At 45.7% G+C, this 22,120-nt stretch overlaps 2 protein-coding genes across 8 annotated transcripts in view; one reads left to right on the forward strand and one right to left on the reverse strand.

Annotated features, from left to right (window-relative positions):
- Positions 1-363: 363 nt before the first annotated feature.
- LOC109286261 (uncharacterized) lies at positions 364-21,459 on the reverse strand. 3 transcript variants are annotated; one of them, XM_059732645.1, is made up of 2 exons: positions 21,330-21,459; positions 6,906-10,558 (listed from the first exon to the last, which is right to left on the reverse strand). In XM_059732645.1, the coding sequence occupies exon 2, from the start codon at positions 8,101-8,103 to the stop codon at positions 7,243-7,245; it is 861 nt and encodes a 286-aa protein (XP_059588628.1). In that variant the 5' UTR covers positions 8,104-10,558; positions 21,330-21,459; the 3' UTR covers positions 6,906-7,242. The 3 variants fall into 2 exon arrangements, 2 of the variants coding, with proteins under 2 accessions (XP_059588628.1, XP_059588630.1); XR_002094247.2 differs by lacking the exon at positions 6,906-10,558 and adding an exon at positions 364-2,733.
- SOBP (sine oculis binding protein homolog) overlaps positions 20,849-22,120 on the forward strand; it is a 155,272-nt gene continuing 154,000 nt past the window's right edge. For 3 of the 5 annotated variants that reach the window (XM_014605855.3, XM_019499891.2, XM_059732639.1), the window contains exon 1: positions 20,850-21,362. In XM_014605855.3, coding sequence (XP_014461341.1) covers positions 21,267-21,362 — 96 coding nt within the window. In that variant the 5' untranslated portion in view covers positions 20,850-21,266. Of the gene's footprint in view, positions 21,363-22,120 lie in introns of all 5 variants that reach the window. The other 2 variants (XM_059732637.1, XM_059732634.1) reach the window with 2 other exon arrangements.

The following is a 22,120-nucleotide window of genomic DNA, read 5'->3' on the forward strand; positions in this document are numbered from 1 at the left end:
TCAAATGAAGAAGACTGACAATTCTGTTAAATCTTGCCCTTTCAGCATCATATCACTTTGAATTTGACCAGGTTAATGACTATGGCTAAATTAGGCACCTGTTCAAGCTTCTAAATAAAAGTAACCTCATTTTCAGAGATTAGAACATCCACAATTTCTGCTGGAACTTCCAAATGCTTAGCATGTCTGAAAGTAAGTATATTTTAAGAAGAAATCTTACTAGGGATATATGTGCCTGACTCTAGGCACCAGGTTTTGAACATACTGACTGACACTGCCGTGCACTGCAGTGAAGGGTATGAGACCTTTGAAGGCCGTTAGGCGGGTATTTATGACACTTGGAGTGGAATTAGGCACAGACGCTTATCGGTTGCAAAGCAAGATTATTTACTCACGCCGTTAAGGTGGTGAAAGACGGAGGTCAGAGATATTTGGTTAGTTACAGTTTAAGGTTCGAAGGTCGGTCTGCATGAAAGTCTTTCGTCGGGCAGATAAACGGAGAAAAATCGGGCCGGCAGGTCGGTGATTTACGTTTTAAGATTGGGTCGAGATGCGAGGGGGGCACTGGCAAGTGATCAAGTTGTCAGTTACTCTGATACGTGTGATCAGAGGTCTCCAAGGTTCGTACAGAGGTCCCCCTTCTTCACAGAAGTGAAGATGGGTTTTATTTGTATATTAGCCAATTGTTTTTCGCCACGTCATAAATTTAATGAGAATCCCCAATTGTATTGTTTTTATTAGGGTGTTTGTCACAGGGACACTCCCCTGTCATTCCGACCAATTATAATGATTTATATAAAGCAAAGAAGGCAAAAGTTTTTATCTCTGTTAGTGGTGCAGTAATAAATTTCTTTTTGACATGCGCAGAAAAAAAAACCTGTTATTATTATCTTGTTAGTTAACCCTTAGTTACCTTGTATAGACTAAAACTGTTTTGATTAATATATTTCTTGCTTGTGGCATGGGCAGTACTTAATTTGGTTGTGACATGCCCCCTTGCCCATGGCACAGTAAGTTATATCATATTTATGTATACACCATTTTGTTCATTATTGTTAGTGTTTGGCAAGCGGGTGTATATAAAAGCAGAAAGCGTGGTTAGCTTTGTTTTGAGATACTGTAAAATCCAACAACCAAAACATATAAACACAGCAATCAGTAATAATAGCGTAATGAGGGGCATTAACAAGTTGAGAAACTATGATGACGTGTCCCATCCAAACCAACGGAAGAGGTCTGATAGCCAACCTTGACTTCTATCCGAAAGTCAGTTGATGTTTTTTGTAATTTTTTTAATTTTGTTAACTTGTAGAGATAGAGGGAGAGATATATTGGGAATGGCAATATAATAATGGTTACGAGAAAGATTAAGGATTGATAAAGTCCACCTTGTTGAAGAAGAATGGCGTCTAATGTTAAGCGGTTTTGTAGAGTCATCTGGGAGGTGGCTTGTAACTGGAGGTTAAGGAGCTGTATTGTTGTGCGGGCCGTGTTGGTGAGTTTTTTTACTTGTTTGATGAGTTGAATGAGGGCTAGGCGGACCTTGATTTCTCCGTATCCGGGAATGAGGGATTTCGCCCCCCATTTTACGGTTTTTCATAAATGTTTGTGCCAGGGTAGTTGGTTTTAAGTATCTTGGTGTTGGTACGGTTCACGGGTTATTCGATGACGATGGATAAAAGGACTGTGGGGTAAATACGTATTAGCGTATAAGGGGGGACACAACGCCACGTGGGTTAAAAAACATTGGACACCGGTAAGGGTGGCCGGCAAAGCGGTATATAGCCGGCCGTTAGAGCAGGCCCACAGTAGGCCTAGCGGAGCAGGAGTGGACAACTGTACACAGTCGCCCGAAAAGGAATATGCTTCCCAAGCTCGTGGAGGTTTATTAGTGATGAGCTTTACGTCATGACAAGCCGAACTTATTAATGCTGTGCGTAAAATGGGGTAAAAAAAAGAATGCCAGGTTTTATTATCGGACACATTGACAGCTAGAGACGCGTTCCAGGTGACTAGGGGTGGGGGCTTGTTAAGAGATGAAAGAGTAACCTGAGGGATAGGCCCAGGCCTGCGGGGACAAATAGCGCGAGTACCTGAACAGTTGACACACGGATGGATATAAGGTGGGAGTTTGAGGTACTAAGGGGGAGTTAAGGTTTGTGGGTTCCACGCCAGAGAATTATCAGACCTGGACCATTGTATACCCCGAGGGTTAATTTTCTACGGGATTTGAGAACAGAAAATTGAGATGGTATAGCCTGTTATGGTATCACTTGCCAGGTGATCAGTGGGCGTGGACGTACAATTACGTGTGGTCGTGTTTAGGTGGGCAAAGGTAATACCCTGCGGCCAAGTATAGGTTGTGTTTTTGGAAACCCACTTGTTGGACCCTCGGTCGAAGTGAACAGTAATGGACGGGGGATTATCTTTGGATCTATCTTGAAACCAGGCCAAAACGTCAAATGGTTTAAGATAGGGGGTCAACACCAGATTAGAAACAGAGAGGGGGAAACGAAGACTCGCGGTAAGGCTAGGGTGGTTGGTGGTGGTGCCGATGGTTTCGGCCTAAGCTGACAACATCAATAGGACGGTGTTGGTGGACGGCGGTGGACTGTCATCGTCTGGTGGTGGGTTGACACATTGCTCCTGTAGAGGGCTTGCTCGACACAGGAGGACCAATAGACACAAAAGGAACATGTCGTCATCAGATGCAGGACGGCTCGAAAGCTGGAGCTGAAAGAAAAGAAAAAGAGACAAGACAGTAATTGATTTATAACCTAAAGGGTCGTTGCGTGTGGGTTTATGCGTCGGGATAACCAATTGTGATGGGCGAGAAGCGTAGTTGGTCGGTCCTCATGGATGAAGGTAATGGTATAGGTGTTTGGATACTGTTCTGGACAGACGACGGTTCTTTTCTGGATACGTGGATGTGGCTGATGTGGATGTGGAATGGTAATCCAGACTAACTCATTGGGTGTAAATTTTGGGACCCATGGTTTTGGGGCCCAAGAAGTGGATTTATCCCACAATGTCTTATCTGCATTTAGTGATATGATGACTTCGTTGTTTAATTCCGTCCAGTTTTTGAAGGTTCCGCCACCTTTTAAGTGCAATCGCTCTTTATAGAAGCTAATGTGTCTTTTTATTACTCCATTGGATTGGGGATGATACGGTAAGTGTAGATGTCAGGTAATGTTATGGAGGTGAGCATATTTGTCAAGCGCTGAGGAATTAAACGGTGGACTTTTATCTGATTGAATTGTGTCGGGGGTTTTCCAACTGGCAATTGTTGTAGTAAGAGCCAATATAATAGCGACGGCGTTGCTCTTTCGCAGGGGGATGACTTTTAGTTGCCGGGTACCAAGATCTATGATAACGAGTCCCTTGTTTGGAGGCTTTGCGCCTGGTAGAGGTCCCAACAGGTCTACTTGCCAGACCTTTCCGGGTGTAAATTGCTGCACGTTTAACACTCCAGCCTGATGGTTCGTCTTATGATACTTTTTTTTGGCGCATGTTTTATAGGCTTGAGATATTCATTCCCAATCGGATCTTGTGCCATAGGGTGCGGGAGTTTTTGTGGTGGATCGCCATTGTAGGTGACTAGCCCTTGGTCCTGGGTGTCCCCAGTGTTTATGCAGCCACGTAAGGAACGGATCGAATTGTGGTTTGGGGTCGTCTGCTTTAGCAACTAAGACAACATCACTCCGGAGAGGGTCTTTTAGAAGCTTGTTGATGATTTTATGTATTGGATCAGTTTTAAGTTTATGCGACTTGGTGTGTTTTATGAGCGGTAGAATACTAAATTGGGATAACAGGTCCCAGATTCTTTTCCAATCCTCTAGGTTTTCCGCCGCAGTCGCTGTGCCAGTAATAATTTTGTAGACATATTGGGAATCAATAGCTATGATGGGAGTCAGAAGTGTCCCGTCGTGATGTTGAAGACAGTGGCAGATGATAACTTCAAAACCTAAGAGTTTATTTTTTTGGGCTGTGGCCCCTTCTGGGGCTCTGCGTAATCTCACATCATGGCACGGTTTGTAGTAGAACCCGTAGCCCCCTCCATTTCGAGTGGTGTCATTGGAGGCCATCCAGGCTGGGGCTATGGTCTCATAGAGAGTGAGCGTTGAGTTATTTTGTGTGTTAGGACTGGGCGGCAAGTTTTCGCACTTTTAACAACACCAATGATAGTGGTAATGTAATATTATTTCGTTCCAAGTAGCCGGTTCTCCTTGGAACTGTGAGTCAACCTTTGTGGCGTCCAGCAAAGGTAAGAGAGTAGCAGCTGGTGCTCAAAGCGTTCCATGTCCCTGGGATAGTAATGTGACGAGTCTTTTTGTCAACAGAATTTTTTTAAAGGCTCTGTAGCGATGTTGTGCCATCTGGAGAGTTTTGTGTGAGGCATATATTAGTTTGTTTTGGGGGTTATGGGCAGTGGCCCATACATGACTGGCAGTATATCCCAAAGTAATTATTAATGCCTCGGTGAGGTTAAGTGCTTGAAGTGGCGTGTGTTTCACAGCGTGGAGAAGATTACGAAGATCCTTTCTGTCTTTGTCCGTCCAAGGTGTGGCTTTCCGCAATTCGTTGCGGGTCTGACGCTGGAGTCTCGCCAATAGCGGAAGGTAATGTGGAGTGATGTAATGTTGATATCAATTGAGATGTCCCAAGAGCCGTTGAAATTGCTTTTTGTGTATTGGTAATGGCTCTTTAAGTGTATTGAGCTCCGGGGTTTTGTCGTGTGTGACACCGGATCTAGTTGCGCCTGTAAATCTGGTACCTAGGAATGTAATATTCATCGTGGGTTGTAAGTTTGATTTTTTTAAATTAACCGTCCAGCCCTTAGTATGGAGATGGTCAACTAGACGGCGGGTGACCTCAGCAACAACTTGCTGATCACGACCCATAATGGCAAGGTCGTCAACATAACTTTAAATTTTGAGGGTTTTTTTGCTGGCAAAGGATAGGAAGCGCGAAAGTGTTTAAGTGTGTCATAGATTCATAGATTCATAGATGTTAGGGTCGGAAGGGACCTCAATAGATCATCAAGTCCGACCCCCTGCATAAGCAGGAAAGAGTGCTGGGTCTAAATGACCCCAGCTAGATACTCGTCTAACCTCCTCTTGAAGACCCCCAGGGTAGGGGAGAGCACCACCTCCCTTGGGAGCCCGTTCCAGACCTTGGCCACTCGAACTGTGAAGAAGTTCTTCCTAATGTCCAGTCTAAATCTGCTCTCTGCTAGCTTGTGGCCATTGTTTCTTGTAACCCCCGGGGGCGCCTTGGTGAATAAATCCTCACCAATTCCCTTCTGTGCCCCCGTGATGAACTTATAGGCAGCCACAAGGTCGCCTCTCAACCTTCTCTTGCGGAGGCTGAAAAGGTCCAGTTTCTCTAGTCTCTCCTCGTAGGGCTTGGTCTGCAGGCCCTTGACCATACGAGTTGCCCTTCGCTGTACCCTCTCCAGGTTATCCGCATCCTTCTTGAAGTGCGGCGCCCAGAATTGCACGCAGTACTCCAACTGCGGTCTGACCAACGCCCTATAGAGGGGAAGTATCACCTCCCTGGACCTATTTGTCATGCATCTGCTGATGCACGATAAAGTGCCATTGGCTTTTCTGATGGCTTCGTCACACTGCCGGCTCATGTTCAACTTGGAGTCCACTAGGACTCCAAGATCCCTTTCCACCTCTGTGCCCCCCAGCAGGTCATTCCCTAGGCTGTAGGTGTGCTGGACATTTTTCCTCCCTAGGTGCAGCACTTTGCATTTCTCCTTGTTGAACTGCATCCTGTTGTTTTCTGCCCACTTGTCCAGCCTATCCAGGTCTGCCTGCAGCTGTTCCCTGCCCTCCGGCGTGTCCACTTCTCCCCATAGCTTTGTGTCATCTGCAAACTTGGACAGAGTACATTTCACTCCCACGTCCAAGTCGCTGATGAAGACATTAAAGAGTATCGGTCCAAGGACCGAACCCTGCGGGACCCCACTACCCACACCCTTCCAGGTCGAGACCGACCCATCTACCACGACTCTTTGGGTGCGACCCTCTAGCCAATTCGCCACCCACCGAACTGTGCAGTCATCCACATCACAGCCTCTTAATTTGTTCACCAGTATGGGATGGGATACCGTATCGAAGGCCTTCCTGAAGTCCAGGTATACGACATCCACCCCTCCTCCTGTGTCCAGGCGTTTCGTAACCTGGTCATAGAAAGAGACTAGGTTGGTCAGGCACGATCTGCCCGCCACAAACCCATGCTGGTTTCCCCTCAGCATAATTTGCCCTGCCGGGCTCTCACAAATGTGAGCCTTGATAATTTTTTCAAATACTTTACCAAGGATGGAGGTGAGACTGACCGGCCTATAGTTGCCCGGGTCCTCCTTCCTCCCCTTTTTGAAAATGAGGACCACGTTAGCCCTTTTCCAGTCCTCCAGGACTTGGCCCGTGCGCCACGAGCATTCGAATATTCCCGCCAGTGGCTCAGCAATGACGTCGGCCAGTGCCTTCAGCACCCTCGGATGGAGCTCATCCGGGCCTGCCGACTTAAAGGCATCCAGTTCTTCCAAATGACTCTGCACCACCTCAGGATCTACGCATGGAAGTCTGGCGCCTTGCTGCTGCCTCTCTACAACCCCAGTGAGAGACTTGTCGTGCCCCTCGCTTAGGAACACTGAGGCAAAGAACTCGTTGAGGAGTTCAGCCTTGTCCCCTCTATCTGTCACCAATTGCTGCTGCCCATTTAGCAGGGGTCCTGTTCCTCCCTGGGCCTTCCTTTTACTTCCAATATATCTAAAAAACAATTTCTTGTTGTCCTTTACTTGGGTTGCCATCCTCAGCTCCATGGTAGCTTTGGCCCGCCTAACTGCCTCCCTACAAGCACGAGCAGAGGAGGTATATTCATCTTTAGTGATCTCACCCTTTTTCCACTTTTTATGTGCTCCCCTTTTGGCCCTTAGGCTGCCCTGGATTTCTCTGGTCAGCCATGGAAGCCTCCTGGCCCTTTTCCCTCTTTTGCCTCGCTCGGGGATCGTCTTGCTTTGTGCCCAAAGGATCGTTTCCTTTAGGCACAGCCACCCTTCTTGGGCACCCATCCCATCAAAACTCCTACTCTGCAGTGCTTCCTTGACTAATCGCCTGAGTGCAATGAGATCAGCTTTCCTAAAGTCTAGCACTTTCACCCTACTAGTTACCTTACCCACTCGCCGTCTTATGTTGAATTCTATCATAAGGTGATCACTGTTGAATTCTATCATAAGGTGATCACTGCGTTCATTGCGCCTGTGGCCAATGCAGGAGAGTTGCGATATCCTTGCGGGCATATCGTCCATCGGTACATCATACCTTCGACACACATGTTTAAGATTCCGCTGTTGTTAATAATTGGGATGGAGAAAAATATGTCCTTGAGGTCAAGGGTCGTCCCGTACCACTTGCCCCCTTGAAACCTCGCCATTTCATATAAACACTGGGGTAGCGTAAAAGCATTGGGTTGTGTAAGTGGGAGACACCGTTTATTCGCCTTGCGGAAATCCACTACAAGTCGGACTTCGTTGGGTTTTCCGGGCTTCGCGATTCCCCACCCTGGTGATAGGTGGGTACTGGCCGCTATCGGTGTTATACATCCCTGTTGTTCGAGCCTCTGTAACAGGGTGACAAGGGCTTTCTGAAGATGTCGTTTGGTCGGGATTGGTTTATAACGCCATGTAGACGTGTTATGAAGCGTAGGTTGGTGTCGGATGGGCTCAGCAATAAAGAATGGAAGAGCTTGAAATATTAATTTTTTTAACTGGAGTGTCTTAATGCCTGGTATGTCCAAGATGTTTATGCCCCCTAGAACTGCTTTAAGGGTTTTTTTGTGATTGTGTATCCAAAATTTGACTTTTTTAGCAGTTGATATAGCATTTAGCCCTTGTACCATGATGATTTTCGAAGTCTTTTTATGAGGTGTCGCAGGTGCTACGACATTAATTTGTGCTCCCGTGTCGTGGAGAAAAGAAATCTTCCGTTGCATTGAGGGATTATCGGGGTGAATGATAATAAGGCTGGTATATGGGCGAGGATCTGAAGGGTCAGGCTTTTTTGTAGGGCCGCCGGCTCGCCCGGCGGCCATTACCCGTTTTTTGGCTTCTGGGTGTAATTGAATCTCAACTTTTTTGCTAGGGCCTTTTGCCCATCGTCCCTCAGGGCGCGTAATTGTTGTTTGGTAAGGCCGGACTCTTTTATCAGGAACCAAAACATGGCCTTTTCTTTAGGGGTCCGTCCTGGGACTGGTGGTGAGCCTTTGTAGAGTGGTCTGTTCACTTTAGGTTGTTTTACGGGGTACACTGATGATGGGTCTGGTTCTGTAGCACAATTGACACCTTGAGTTATCGCTGTTGGCTTCATGAGGGTTTGGATACGGCCCAATTGACTGAGGATGTTCCCGGGCTGTCCGTCTATTTGCGGGGTAAGGAGGCGGCGAAGAGTGATGGCATGAGATCCCCCATAGATGTATATGCAAGCTTCCAAGGCTTCAGGGGTGATTGGAACCATTCCAGGTTGCGTTAGGAATCTATGTGGCCACGGCCCAGCGGCCTGTTGCTCCGTCAAGCCGAACCTGTTGTGTTGAATACCCATCGGCTGTGTGCCCCCGTCCCATGTGCAGCACGAGGTTCCTATTATTGCTAATAAAAGTTGTTCTGCCGACGCTATTTCCGGGCGGTCATTGTGCCACAGGTGGGACTTGTTCACGATTTGGTGGGCTAGAAGCGCAGGGAGTGGTATGGCCCAGTGTTGGTTTTTCATGATTGGGCCGCGGTCGGTGGCGTGTCCTCCACTCCATGCAGCTTGAGGATGAGGAAGCTGGCCTCTTCCATGTCCAGTAATTCTGAGCCAAATTTGACTACCAGTCGGCCAAGCCAAATCGCCAGGGTTTCTCCTGATTTAAATTTTGATAGCTGAAAAATATCTTGCATCTCTGTTCGGTTACGGGTGCGGTAGGTGGAAGTAGCGTGAGTTACGCCTTGTGGATCCGTTGTGTATTTTGTAACAATGATAGGGAAGGCCGTTTTCATGGAAGTCGGCGAAGACTTCATCGGTGGGGGCGGATTCTCCGTTGGTAGGGAGGGATATATTAACTTGGATGGTTTTTTTTCTTTGTCATAGGGAGGCGGTAGCTGATGTTCCGGGGTTGGAGCCGTTGGGTCCGCCCCGTTGCACTCCCGTAGAGAATGAGGTAGTTGTGGACCTCCCACAACTCTGTCCTCCATGTCCTTTTCTGAAGCTCTGCCCTTCTTCTCCGATTCTGTGAAGAAGCTGAGTTTTTCGCCGGCGCCATATTGGGGCAATGGTGTAGGTGATTGCTGCGCAGCAGCATTTTCAGCTGCGACTTTTCCCAGGGTCAGAAGTTGGCTATTCAAATTTTCAATATCGCGCGTTGTGTTAACAAATGCGCGGAACAGAACATTAATCATTTTCCCTTTTTTCCACTTGGGGCCTGCCCATTTGGTCGTGGTGCGACCCTCCGTCTCCAAGTTTTCACGGAGCTGGGTGAAGAGTTTGTGACTGGGGGACTGGGGCACCATGGTCGGACAGTTAAACTTGTCGGGGGGTGTTCCTTCCCCGCCCTCTCGTACGTGGCAGATGCAACGGGCAATCTCTTGGGCAGGGGTTGGGTCCTTGTATAGGTTAGTTACCTTGTATAGACTAAACCTGTTTTGATTAATATATTTCTTGCTTGTGGCATGGGCAGTACTTAATTTGGTTGTGACACTGATCTGTAGTCAGTTTCACATGGTAGTGACCACAGAGAACAACCTGCTTGGGAGCAAAGTACAAACCTTTGGGTTGGTTCTGCAACCCTTACTCAAAAGAGTTTAATGTGAGCAGACATCTTGAATGAGGCAAATATTAATAAATGTGAGTAAGGATAATATGCTCAATCCCATTTTTAATATCTTTCCAATATGATGTAGTTCAGGTGCCAGAAAAACTGATTATCTCAAGGATTCTGTATAGTAAAAGTGGAACCCACTGTCCTATCAGCACACCTTTTCAGGCATCTGGGCTACAGAGCTGTACGTAGTGACACACCAAAATCCAGATGTTAGGTTGCAGCTTGGCACAGAGACAGCCTTAGACCTTTAACCTATTCAGCCACCTCCACAGTTATCCAATTCATAAGCTGTATATCTTGCCATTTCATTCCATTCCTTTCTGTGTTCATTAACTATGCAGGCTCATTTCCTAACTAGCCAGGCTGTTTGCTTTCATTTGGCTGATTTCCTCCTCTTGAGGGCCATCTTTATTTTCTCGTCATCTTCCTGTGCTTTAGTACCAGCTATGCCCTTCCACTACATGAAGAGCTCGTGCCTTTCTTCTTCGTGCTTGCCATCTCAGCCTGCTTTTCCCTGTGCTCTGCTGGGCATTAAACACTGTCTTTCCACACTCTTCTAAAGGACAAGCACTCACTTCCCAGGACAGCCACAACAACCCAAAGAAACTTGTATCATTCTTACCTTCTATTTGTGCACAAGCTGGCCTTTAATTTTGACTTTTTTTTTGATTTTGTGGGAATCTGTGAAAGCCTAAAAACAGTTTTAGTTATTTCAAATTGAATGATTTGCTTACCAGTGGGGGCAGAGTCTATCTTTGGTAAATTCCACGCAACCCTTCTAAGTCCATTTATGGTGCAGGAATGAACCATGGACACATTGGTTCAGTGCTGACCCCAATTAATTTTTTGACTGGTGGAAAGATGGCATATTCTAATACAGAGACCACACCTGTGAGTGTTAGCAGATCTCAATTCTAATTCAGGTTCTGATAGTGACTCAGCCTGTGAGAATTTGGCACTTCATCTCTCTCTGCCTTAGTTTCCCAATTGTAAAAGGACTATAATAATCATTAATATATCCTATGGACAAGGTTTGGCCAGATTAACTCTGAGGCACAATAAACCCTTGGCTAGAATTCCTAGGGTTTGTGTGGTGAGGATATCACACAAAGTTGGAGCAGACCTTGTGGAGCCTGAGAAAGTCTGCTCTTCAGGGGGTTCACTGCTCAAAGCCCACAACTACCACCAAGTTACCATCATCCACTGTTGTATTTTTGAAGTGCTGTGGTACCTAAACAGTGCCAGATAGTAGATTAGGTACAGCAGGGTTCAGAGAAGTTCTCAGGTACTTCAGGCAATAGTATCTGGTACATCTCATCGCCACTCAGCTTCCAGGATAACCAGATATCCTGCTTCTGACCCTTGGACTTACTGAAACAGTTCCTCTGCAGGCAGCCAAAGGGGAGACCCTTATCTACTACTGCCACTAATTCAGCTTTTTGGATCTCTTCAATCTTCTAATTCAGAGGGTCCAGTGGAAAGGGAAACTCTCAGGAAAGACCTCCAGAGAAGGCTCTTTGTCCCCATTCTTCCACCCAGTACTGATGGGATGCCAGAGGATTCCATATGAACAGGGCCCTGGGTGAACTCCAATCTACCTGGAAAGCCAATGGAGGCCGTGATGAATCCACTGAACTGTAATAGTGCAGCAATGTGATAAATCTGCCACTTCCATTTATCGTCTCCTGTTCAGAAGGTTTGTAGGTCACTGGCTGGGGAAGGTTGTGAGACAGTTGCTGAGGGACAAGGCAGAAGCAAGATGTCTGGTTATCCTGGGATCTGAGTGGCAAAGGGCTGTACCCTGGTTTACCTAGTCCACCATCTGGCACTGTTTTGGTACCAAACACTTCAGAAGTACAATGCATGACAGTACCTTGGTGATAGTAGTGAGATTTGACCCTAAAACAATCAAAATATACTAAATTTTGGCAACTCTCAAAGCCTAAAAAATCTTCTCTCACCCCAGAGTACCCCCAAAATGTCATTCCACAGTTTGAGAATGGATAATAAGATCCCTAGTTGGGTCGTGCATAGATCCCTGGCTTAACCCAACCAGAAAGAAGCATGTTGTGAAAAAATAATTTATTAATGTTTATAAAATACTTTGTTGTCCTTAGATGGGAGTTAATATATATAAACCTGATCCACAGAAAATGTTCTTAGTCACATGAATAAGAATTTGTAGGAATGCCCTTAAGCAAATCAACTATTATATATTGTTGTTGTTGTGGTATATGTGTTTTTCTTAGAAAAAATGCAAATCAGAAAAGTATTTTTTTAAATAAGAGTAGTAATAATAATGCATTAATAACTGTTGTAAAAGAAATCATGATGCTCAAAACTTATTCAAAGCTGTTATGTAAAGAACATTTTCCTGGGCTAAAACTATGTACCATGTGAATATATTTCTACAAAGTTATGCATTCCTGAAATAGGGTTTTTCTGACAGACTTCTTAACCACAGTGATGTAAATGCAGTGCCATAATATATTAGGCTGTGTAAAATTCATGTAAATATAACTGAGAAGATCAAGAAATTGAATCACATGTCATGTAGGATTTCACTGAGGAGTTGGCAGGAAAGTAGGCATTGCAGTAGAAAAGTCATCATTGAGTAATGACATGTCAAATCCTGATTTCTAACTTTACCCTTGTCTAAGTAATTTAGTATATGTCAATTTAAATGTTTTGGCATGTTTCTTTAGGTTCTTGCAAGAACTGAATAGCCTACTGTATAAAGACTCTTGTATGTAAAATGTGTGGTGTAGCCTAGACAAAATGATGTAATTTGTTTGAAAGCATGACAAGTAAATTAAGGATACAGAAATTCCAGATTGACTTTTATAAACAAAAAGAACCCATAATTGTTTTCCCTTATAGGACAGATGTTCCTCACATTTGACATACTGTGTCATACAACAAAAGTCAATAGAGAAATATAGGATTATTAGATAAATGCATAAATCTATACTGAATTTTTGTAAGTTTTGCATCCCCTTTTCACAGTGGAAAAGAGGAAAAAAGAAATTGTTCCTTTAGTCAAAAGGGAGAAAGAGAAAATGTTAGGGATGGAATTTCATAAAGTTTCCTGCAATAGATTTCTGAGAAGTCCATCATTACAACTGATCTCTTTTTAAAAGTAGGAGTTAGAAGAATTAGAGAGCTTTCTGATTCATCCTCAGTCCAAACACTCCATCCTCTTTCTAATTAAGTCTCTTCAAGTTCCTGTACCATGCTCATCATTGTGGTATTGAGTATGGAAAAATAACAGATCGAATACATGAACTTTACACTTGGCTATAACACTCTGAGATTCATAGCCATTCTGTGGCCTTTTGTGGATAAGTTTCACGCCTATAGGTCAGCTAGTGAGAAAGCACTGCTGAATTTCACTTTTAAGCTTGACAGTTCTATTATGCCAGTGGATTGTAAGAAGATTGTAACAAAGTGGGGAAGTCTCTTATGTACTTGGGCCAATCCTATGGACAGTTTTTAAAATGAGGATCAAAATCTTGATTTTGAAATAGTTGCTAATGGGCAACTAATGAAGAAAGAAGAGCATGGTTGTAATATCCTCTTAACAGTCTGTGTTGGTGAGATAGCAGGCTGCTGTTTTAAAACAAATGAAGCTGTTTGAAGATTCACAGTTTAATTCTGAGGTACAGTCCTTCACAGTGATGACATTTGGAGACGTGTAGCTCACCATGGCCAAGTTCAGATCCAGTGTGACAGACTTTAGTCTCCTGTCCATGCCATCCCCACACCTGACTATTGACTGTCCATAGCTGGGGTTAAAGAGCAGTCATAGTAAATTTCATTAGATTTTGTCAATACTGGTTGGCAAGTTTGGCCCTCTATTTATGTTTTATTTGGGTTTTATAGGCTTTGCCTTGTGCTTGTGCTTTAAAGACTGGTGTTGCACAGCCTTTAATGGCACTGGTGTGCGCGGATGCTAAAGAAGGAAAAAATGGTTTTGACCACTTTTTCTGTATGAAACATTAAGGCTAAATGATCTTTCACATTTATGCACCTAAACAGCATGTATGTATCTGTATGAGAGGCATTTTGGCACTTACACAGAATTTGGATTCTGTTTGCATTGGTAGCTAAGTGTGCCATGTGGTTCCCTTCTGAATATGCCCATGAGGCTCTTTGGGTGTGTAAGCTCCAGGCCACAACAGGATTTCCTGCAATATTATGTAAGTCCTGAAACACTGGTTGTGGGAAAACCATGACTAACCACTGTTTGATGCAGGAGGTGAAGAAGGAAGGCCTTCCTACCTTTTAGCTTAATGGTTACTAGGGGGCAGGAAACCCAGGTTCCAGTCCCCTTCTCACTAAGCAGAACTTTGAACCTGCATCTCACTTTCTGACAGAGTGCTCTAACCATCAAGCCATGGGCTAGGCATTGCCCAGAGCTCTCTCTAGTCTTCCTATTGAAGCTAGTCCATTGGGCAGCCAGGAGAAGAGCAAGGTAGAAAAGGGCCCAGTGAGATGGATGCTGCCCTGGAAGCAAAGGGGCCCTAATCCTTTTCTTCGCTTTGATTTAATAGTTACTGAATACAATGGATAAACAGAAGTAGGAGAGTTTAGCCCTATTTCAGGACTCTGGATTGGTCCAAAATACATAAAGTACTGCCCCACTCTGCATGCTATAACCTTCTTACATTTCACTGAAACAATATAACTGTCAAGTTTAAAAATAAAACTTAGTAGCTAGCCCATAGTTGTTAAACTTGCCCCAAATTTGCCTGGAACTGAATCCAGCATCCCTCCTGTCCAGCACAGCATGCATCTTAATGGGCCACTTTCCTGTTACTTTGCTCTTCTGGCTCCATGCATCTTCCCCACCTGGCTGCCCAGTGGAGCAGAGGAGGACTGCAGAACAGTCTGGGTAAAGCTTGACCCATTGCCTCATGGTTAGAATACTCTGCTAGGAAGTGGGAGACATAGTCTCAAATCCCTTGTGTATGAGGAAATTTGAAAACCAGACCCCCCCCCCATTCCCTTAGCAAGTACCTTAACCACTAGGCTATTTGGCCAACATATCAGAGGGCCCTCTTCCTCCAATTTACTTCTAGCAATTATGCGCATACCTGGCCAATATTATTCTACTACAAGTAGAATCTAACCAGTCACAAGCATCCCAAACAGTTATGTATTAGCTCTAAGAGTTAAAATACAAAATTTCAGTAAAAAAAATTCAAAGCTACCAAAGAACTTGAGAAAAAAGAAGAGTAAGAAACGTAAAAGAAGAAGACTTAGTAACTTGCAGAAAGTTATTCCATGACTGACATCTTAATGATTGCAGAAAAAGTTAACAGAAATTAACAACTGTGAGGCCAAATCTTGCCATGGATCAGCACAGATCTACCTCTGACATTCTGAAGCAAAGTGAGAATTTTCTATGATGTATGTCCACAGGAAAATACCTATAAACTGTTCCCAGCTTAACAATTTTGGAAAACCTCCATTGTTTTCCCTTCAACTGCCATCTGTATTCTGCTTAATTCAGGCTACATTTTGACACTTTGTAAGTCTTTTTCCAATCAGCTAAGGAAAAGCCAAACAGGATCTACAGACATGATTGTGTGAGAGTAATGCTGTGGGCATTCATCCATGTGCAGGAATGACTGGAATGTGCCGGTATAACTGTAAAATAGTATTAGTGGAGTGTAAGCGGTGGGTCTGGCATAAAGAGAGATTCATGTGTGTTTCTGTGTGTGTAAAAGTGGCTGAAGGAAAAAAGGTTGGCAGCTGATATTTTACTGAATGAATATACTTATTTTGTGGTTAATGTCATAAATAATTCCATGACATGGCATATTGTCAGAAAGAGCCAGTATTAAGAAAAGGGCTAAGCAAAATAGAAAACACAGAGATTGACATTTAAGCGTATATGATAAAATGAGCAGCATATTAGTAAATATCTAGGTCATTAGTGAGTACCCTGTATGATTTTCAACACAACTGAGATGCATCTGGAGAGATAAATGACTACTCTCCAAGTCATTTTATTTTCGGGAAAATACTTCTCTTAGCTGAGTTTCCCTGACTGTAACATGCACAATGTCTCCACTGGATACTTTCTTCTTTTACATTCCCACCAGTGTAGGTGAAAATATAAATACATGTCTTAGCAGGTTCCATGATGCATTTTATGGTGTATTAAGTAGATAGGGACAGGAGGGGGAGCTCTCACTGCACCAGCCAAGGAGGAAAGAGAGATGTAGGGGAGTGCTACTCACCCAAGTCAGGGGGAGGAACAGGATCTCCTTCCTGACTTCTCTAAGGGACAAGGAGCTGTGTTCCCAAATTGCCTCCTGACTGTAACCTGGGACTTTATATTGCCATGGGATAATGAAGTTGCTGTGGTAATTATTATGATTTGCCCAATTTTATCATAGAGTTCAAGCAAAATCCAACATGATTTGTTTGTGGGTCCACAAATTTTGCCATTTAAACATTATTTGATACATCTATCCTTTGCTGGATTTTTCAGACCAACTTGTTGCTTTCACATGTATAAACTGGGAAATCTGCCTTTTTACTTATTTTCTTTAAATTGAAGAAGTTAGTTATCTTGAAACGTTACTTTGAAGTGGGTATTTTTACATTAGGTTAAGGGTACCTTGACTAAATGGACAAGTACCGTTTAAAGAAAATAAATCCAATAAAGAGAAATAGAAATAGCAGGTTACAGATTAAACTCAGGGGCAATTCATTTACACCTGCTATTTACACAGATTTTGTGTTTTGCAATTGCAGATGACTCTGGGAAACTGCAAATTCAAACCTATGGCCAGAGCATAAACTTCTGGAGAGGGAGCAAACACTCAGAATATCAAATAGTCTGGTTAGGGAACTCACCTAACATATACAAGACCGGGTTAAAGGGTTTTTTTGTTGAATAAGGTAGAACAAGGACTTGAACTTAGGCACTGAAGGTGGTTCTGTAACCACCAGGCTGTAATCTACTTGGGGATGGTCCTATTTTGAGCAAGGGGTGGAATAGTTGACCTCCTGATATCCCTTCCAACCAATTTTTCTACAATTCTATAATAATGTCACAGACTGTCTTTTCAGGCTCAGTTAATATATAATTATTTAAATAAAGCAGAACACCTCCAACAGAAGGAAGGGAGGGAGAGAACAAGAGCATGACTTTATAATTCAGGTGGGTCACTCCACTGGGATGTGGGACATCTGATTTTAAATCCCTAATCTAGCTCCTAATCAGGCAGCGTATGGATTTGGACCAGCGTCCTCCCCTTCTTTTCAGGTTTTCTGCAAAATTATTCAAAAGCTTACTTTTTTCTTCTTTGATGGAATGGAAAAAGGTTTGAAACCTCAGGTTCTTTTGTGAAATAAGATTCTTGTCTTCTAGCCAGTCCTATACCAGATCTTAAGTTAAAATCTTGCATGAAACCCTAGGCTACCTGAATTCAATGACAAAACTCCCACTGATTTCAATAATGTCAGGATTTCACCCTTGGTCCAGGACTGTTTTTGTAAAGCTATAGGCCCCAGGCCTGCATGTATATATGCATGTGAATTGAGACAAATTCTACAAATATATATATATGACTGAAGGATAATGATGAGCACTCTTAGCCATTAGAGTGGCTAGGATTCTTTACTAAAAATGCAATTTTTTCATGCTAAAAATATGTGCTTTCACAATTTAGTAAATACAGTAAATTAGCTATAAGCTTTCTAAGGTGAATTTGTTTTCATATAATTTTGCTGAGAGATGCTCATTCCAATTCCATTGTAAACTTTAAAAAATAAAAGATTTTAGATTCTGATGTCCTAATTCTTCTTCTTTAGACTCTAAGGCAGGGGTGGGCAAAATGCGGCTTGTGGGCCAAATGCGACCCGCCAGGCCATTCTATCTGGCCCGTGGGGCCCCTAAAAAATTTAGAAAATTAATATTTATCTGCCCCTGGCTGACTGTCATGTGGCCCTCGATGGCTTGCCAAAACTCAGTAAGTGGCCCTCCGCCCAAAAGAATTGCTCACCCCTGCTCTAAGGCCATGTCCAGACAAGCGGAGGCATGCGTTTGGAGTGGCACAAATAGTAGCGGCACAAATTTGTGCTGCTACTTTGTGCCGCAGAACATGCCCCTGCATGTGCCCTTTGTTGCAGGCCACGTCCAGCTCCTAGCTGGACTCCATGTGCTGCAGGGGGTGGGGGGAGGGATCTGTCTGGGGCACAGGTTGCCTCAGCATAAGGCTAGCTGGCAGCCAGCCCCTGCACTGAGTCACCCTGAGCCCCAGCCAGCCAGGGACCAGAATGTGGAAAGCAGGGTGCAGGCAGCCCTGGGCTGGTCCTTGGCTGTCTGCTCCCCATCTCCATGTTTGCCCTGGCACATGCTATCTTTGTGTGCTTTGCGCTGCTTTTTTTTCTGAGGTCTTTTTTTTAGCTACCAGGGAATGAGCAATGTGGTAATTAGCAAACTGCTAATTTTGCCCCTCCCCCACTGCAAATTAGTAGTGCCTGCACAGTTTAATGTGCAACGCATGCAGCCTATGGCGGCATAAAGAAGTTTGTGACACCAAAAACCACACAAGCCTTCACGTCTGGACACACCTTATGATGCTACCCTGCCCTGCCTTCTGCCCAACTTCAGATTAACAAAGCTAACTACCCCTCTCTTCTTATTAAGCTGATAAGCCGCCATTAAATATTAAATTATCCCTTCCTTTTCGCTTTTGCCTCTCAAGTTCCGAGAGCAACAATTCATAATCAAATTACTTTTAAAACTGAGTTTTCAGGCAAAAAATTATAGCAATCTTATATATGTACTTTGGGCATTCTGAATACCAGAATCCCTGAAACTGATTTTTTTTGCTAGGCTAATAGGAACTGATATAATTATGCTGTATGTCATCACTGAAAATACTATTTTCCAATCATATACAAAGGAAAGGAAACAATACTATAGTTTTAATTCACGTTCTTGACAGAGGCCAAAATATGATCACCATAACGAGATGATTATTGCTAAAAGATACGTTAAAAGTCAGTAGTAGATATAAAGACAAATAGTACATTGTCTTGAATGACCAGGAACATAGGCTAGGTCCACGCTGCTAGTCAGGGGGACCGCCAAGGACACCCATGAACCCAAATTTACCTTTCATCCAAACCGTCATATTTCAAGCCATTCTCTACCTGCACTTTGAGTGCTCCGTTTAGCACTGCTGAACTCGTAGTACCTGACAGTGGATGAGACGTCTCACTTGCTTCCTTCCCCACTGTGGATGATCTAACATCCTAGAAGAGACAGGTCATGGAAAGCCCACAAAACCCATAATTCCTTCCTCCAGGCCACAGTTTCTTGTCATGGACCCCTGGGGATCAAATTTTAGACTTGGTAGCACAAGATTCAAGTGGTGCTCAGCCAAATCCTGCAGCCCCGGGACAGGAAAACAGCCGTAGTCAAAACTCTCATTGAAGGAAGGGGCGCCACATGTTAATACTTGTGTTATGCCATACTGCAAAACAACCCCTTTAGCCCCTATATTAGATGCTTCTAGAAACAGAAAGAAATGCAAAACTCCAGAACTCTTGGTTTAGAGACCATAAAGATTTTTTCTTTGTAAATATAAAAATCTTTACGTGTCTTCCTGCAGTTTAGTACTTGTGCATGCAAGGCCTGCTCATTCCGCATTCAACACCCCCAGTGAAATCCAGGATCCAGCCCTACTGGGCCTGCTTTTGTGCAGCTCGATTGTTGCCTAGTGCTCACTGCAAGAGCACCTTGCACAAATAGCCCTTGCGTGTTTCTGCCGCTTTGTTTCAGTGACCAGATGCGGGGTTTGGTTTGTTGCATTTTTCCAAACTTCTCCTTTAATTCTTCTGGGCCGTGATTAAGAGGAGAAACCGTTTTGTTTCAGGATAGGGCTGGCTCTCACTGGAAAGGTGGCTAGTACTTCGTATCAACACCTTACCAGCCAAAGGACCACATGTCCCCAAATCTGTGTGGGTTTTTATTTCAGGGGGAGGGCAGGGGAAAAAGGAGGGTGTGAGGGGGGAAGAAAGAGAGGGCAGGGGTAGAAAGGAGGGTGCAGGGAGGGAGGAGACAGGAGGGTGCAAGGAGGGCAGAGAAAAGGAGGGTGCAGAGAGGGAAAGGAGGGTGCTGGGGAAGGAATAGGATGGGGGAGAAGAAGGGGGAGAAAGGAAGTGAGACGGAAAAAGGAGATTGCAAGAGGGAGGAAGGGAGGACAGGGGGAGACAGGAGGATGCAGAGGAGAGGAAAGGAGGGCAAGTGGAGAAAGAAGGGTGGGGGAAGAAAGGGATGGTGCAGGGAGGGATGGGATGGGGGGGAGAAAAGAAGAAGGGGAAGAAAGGAGGGTGCGGGGATGGGATGGGGGAGAAAGGCCGGTAGCTTCGTGTCTTTAATCAGTGCCATCTGAACCGCGCAGGCTCCTTGGTGTCACGAAAGGAGCCAAGAGAGCTCTGCTCAACTTTTCGCCCTGGCAAATGTCAGTGCTTTCAGCTCCAGAAACACCTCCGCTCCCGCCAGAGAGATGATGGGAGTGCGCGGTGTGCCGGCCCCGCGCGCCCGGAGGGCAGCGAGAAGGCGGGAGGCAGAGGGCCCGCGCCGTCCCGCAGCGGCGGCCAGGGGCGAGCGGGGAAGCGCATCCCGGGGCAGCCTCTCACGCCGGCTCCTCCGCGTTTCCCGGACGCGGGGGGGCACAAGGCGGCCGCTCCCGGCTCCGGCAGCCAAGTTGGGAAGAAGTTAGGAGGAGAAGGAGGGGGAAGCGGGGTGAGAGGCAAACCCGCGCTTGGAGGGCAGCAGAGGCAGGGCCCGCGTGTGCCCGCCCGGGGCAGCCCCCGGCGACCTGCTGCCCTCGGCTCCGCCGCGCGGGGTCTTTGTGCGGCGGCGGGGCCGGGGCCGGGGCCGAGGAGGAGCCCGAGCAGCCCCCGGAGCGGCCGATTCGGCGGCAGAGGAAGCCCCGCCCGCCGCCTGGGCCGGGGGCCGCGCCCGCCTCCCCCCCGGCACGCAGCTCCGCGCGGGGAGCGGGCCGGCTCGCTCAGTGGCGCTTGCTCCCGTCCACACACTCGCACTCATACACACTCACTCACGCACGCACGCACGCACACGCTCGCTCGCTCCCTCCCTCTGCCTCACACACACACACACACACACACCCGGGTCTCTCCCTTGCTCATGCAGGCAGACGGGGAGACAGAAGATGGCTGCTGACTCGACAGGGCATCCAAAACCCAGCCCGGCTGCATCCCCCGACCCTCCCACAGCTGCCTGCTCCTCCGACACTCACTGACGCCTTCTCCCGGCCCTGAGCCCCCACCTCCCCGCACACTCTTCTCCTTCCCAACCCCCCCAGAACACCAGCAGCCATTTCATCTCTACCCACTAGACACAAAAAATGGCAGAAATGGAGAAAGAAGGGAGACCTCCAGAAAATAAACGAAGCAGGAAGCCGGCTCACCCGGTGAAAAGGGAAATCAATGAAGAGATGAAGGTATGTGCCTGCGATGGGGAGGGCGGGGGGAGGGGTGTCCCCTTTCCCCCTTCCCCCTTCTCCCTTCTTCCTGCATGGAAATGAAATAAGAAAGGACCTCTTGTCATTTTTTTTTTGAGGGGGGGAATCCACTGAATGTGTCTCAACTCCGCCTCCTGGGCTGAAAACAGAGCCGAATTCACAGCTTGCAAGCCCTAGTCATTGACCGGCTTGGATTTCTTTATTTGAAACCAAACCACAACAACCCCAAAATTAATTAATTAAAGTAACCCCCCTCCCCTCCACCCCCAGCAACTCTTAATGGGGTTTTCAGCTTCTCCGGTGCCAGGGCTGAGCAGTGTCTACCCCCTACTGTCCTCCAAGCCTCTCAGGTAGCTAAAGTTAAGCAAGAAGGGACAGCTTTTTGAAGCAGTGTCTTTCTCTCCTTTTCAGTAGCCAGCTGCAGGCGTGTAATTAAATTGTCAGAGTGAAATGTTATAGTCTGAGCTGCACATCATTCTGTACTTAGATATAGGGACTCCTTCCCCCCCACCCCCCTTTCTTTTCTTTCTCGCCTCACTTCACAGTTAATCAAAGCAGCGAGGTGTTGTTGAGAGCAGGCTGTCCAAGGGCTGGTTTTGCTAGAAGTCTATTTATTGTTCCGAGGGGTGTCCTGTCTCTGCTGGGAAACTGTGCCAATCCAGCTGTGCTCCAGAGGTAGCGCTGGAGGCTGCCCCTCCAGATGTTGGAATGGCAGCGATCACAGACAAACCCACTGC

The sequence above is a fragment of the Alligator mississippiensis genome, chromosome 1 (genome assembly GCF_030867095.1).
Source record: "Alligator mississippiensis isolate rAllMis1 chromosome 1, rAllMis1, whole genome shotgun sequence".
Lineage (NCBI taxonomy): Eukaryota > Metazoa > Chordata > Crocodylia > Alligatoridae > Alligator > Alligator mississippiensis.

Coding starts and splice junctions, on each gene's coding strand:
- LOC109286261 (XM_059732645.1), bottom strand. CDS start 8,103: ATGGCCGCCGGGCGAGCCGGCGGCCCTACAAAAAAGCCTGACCCTTCA.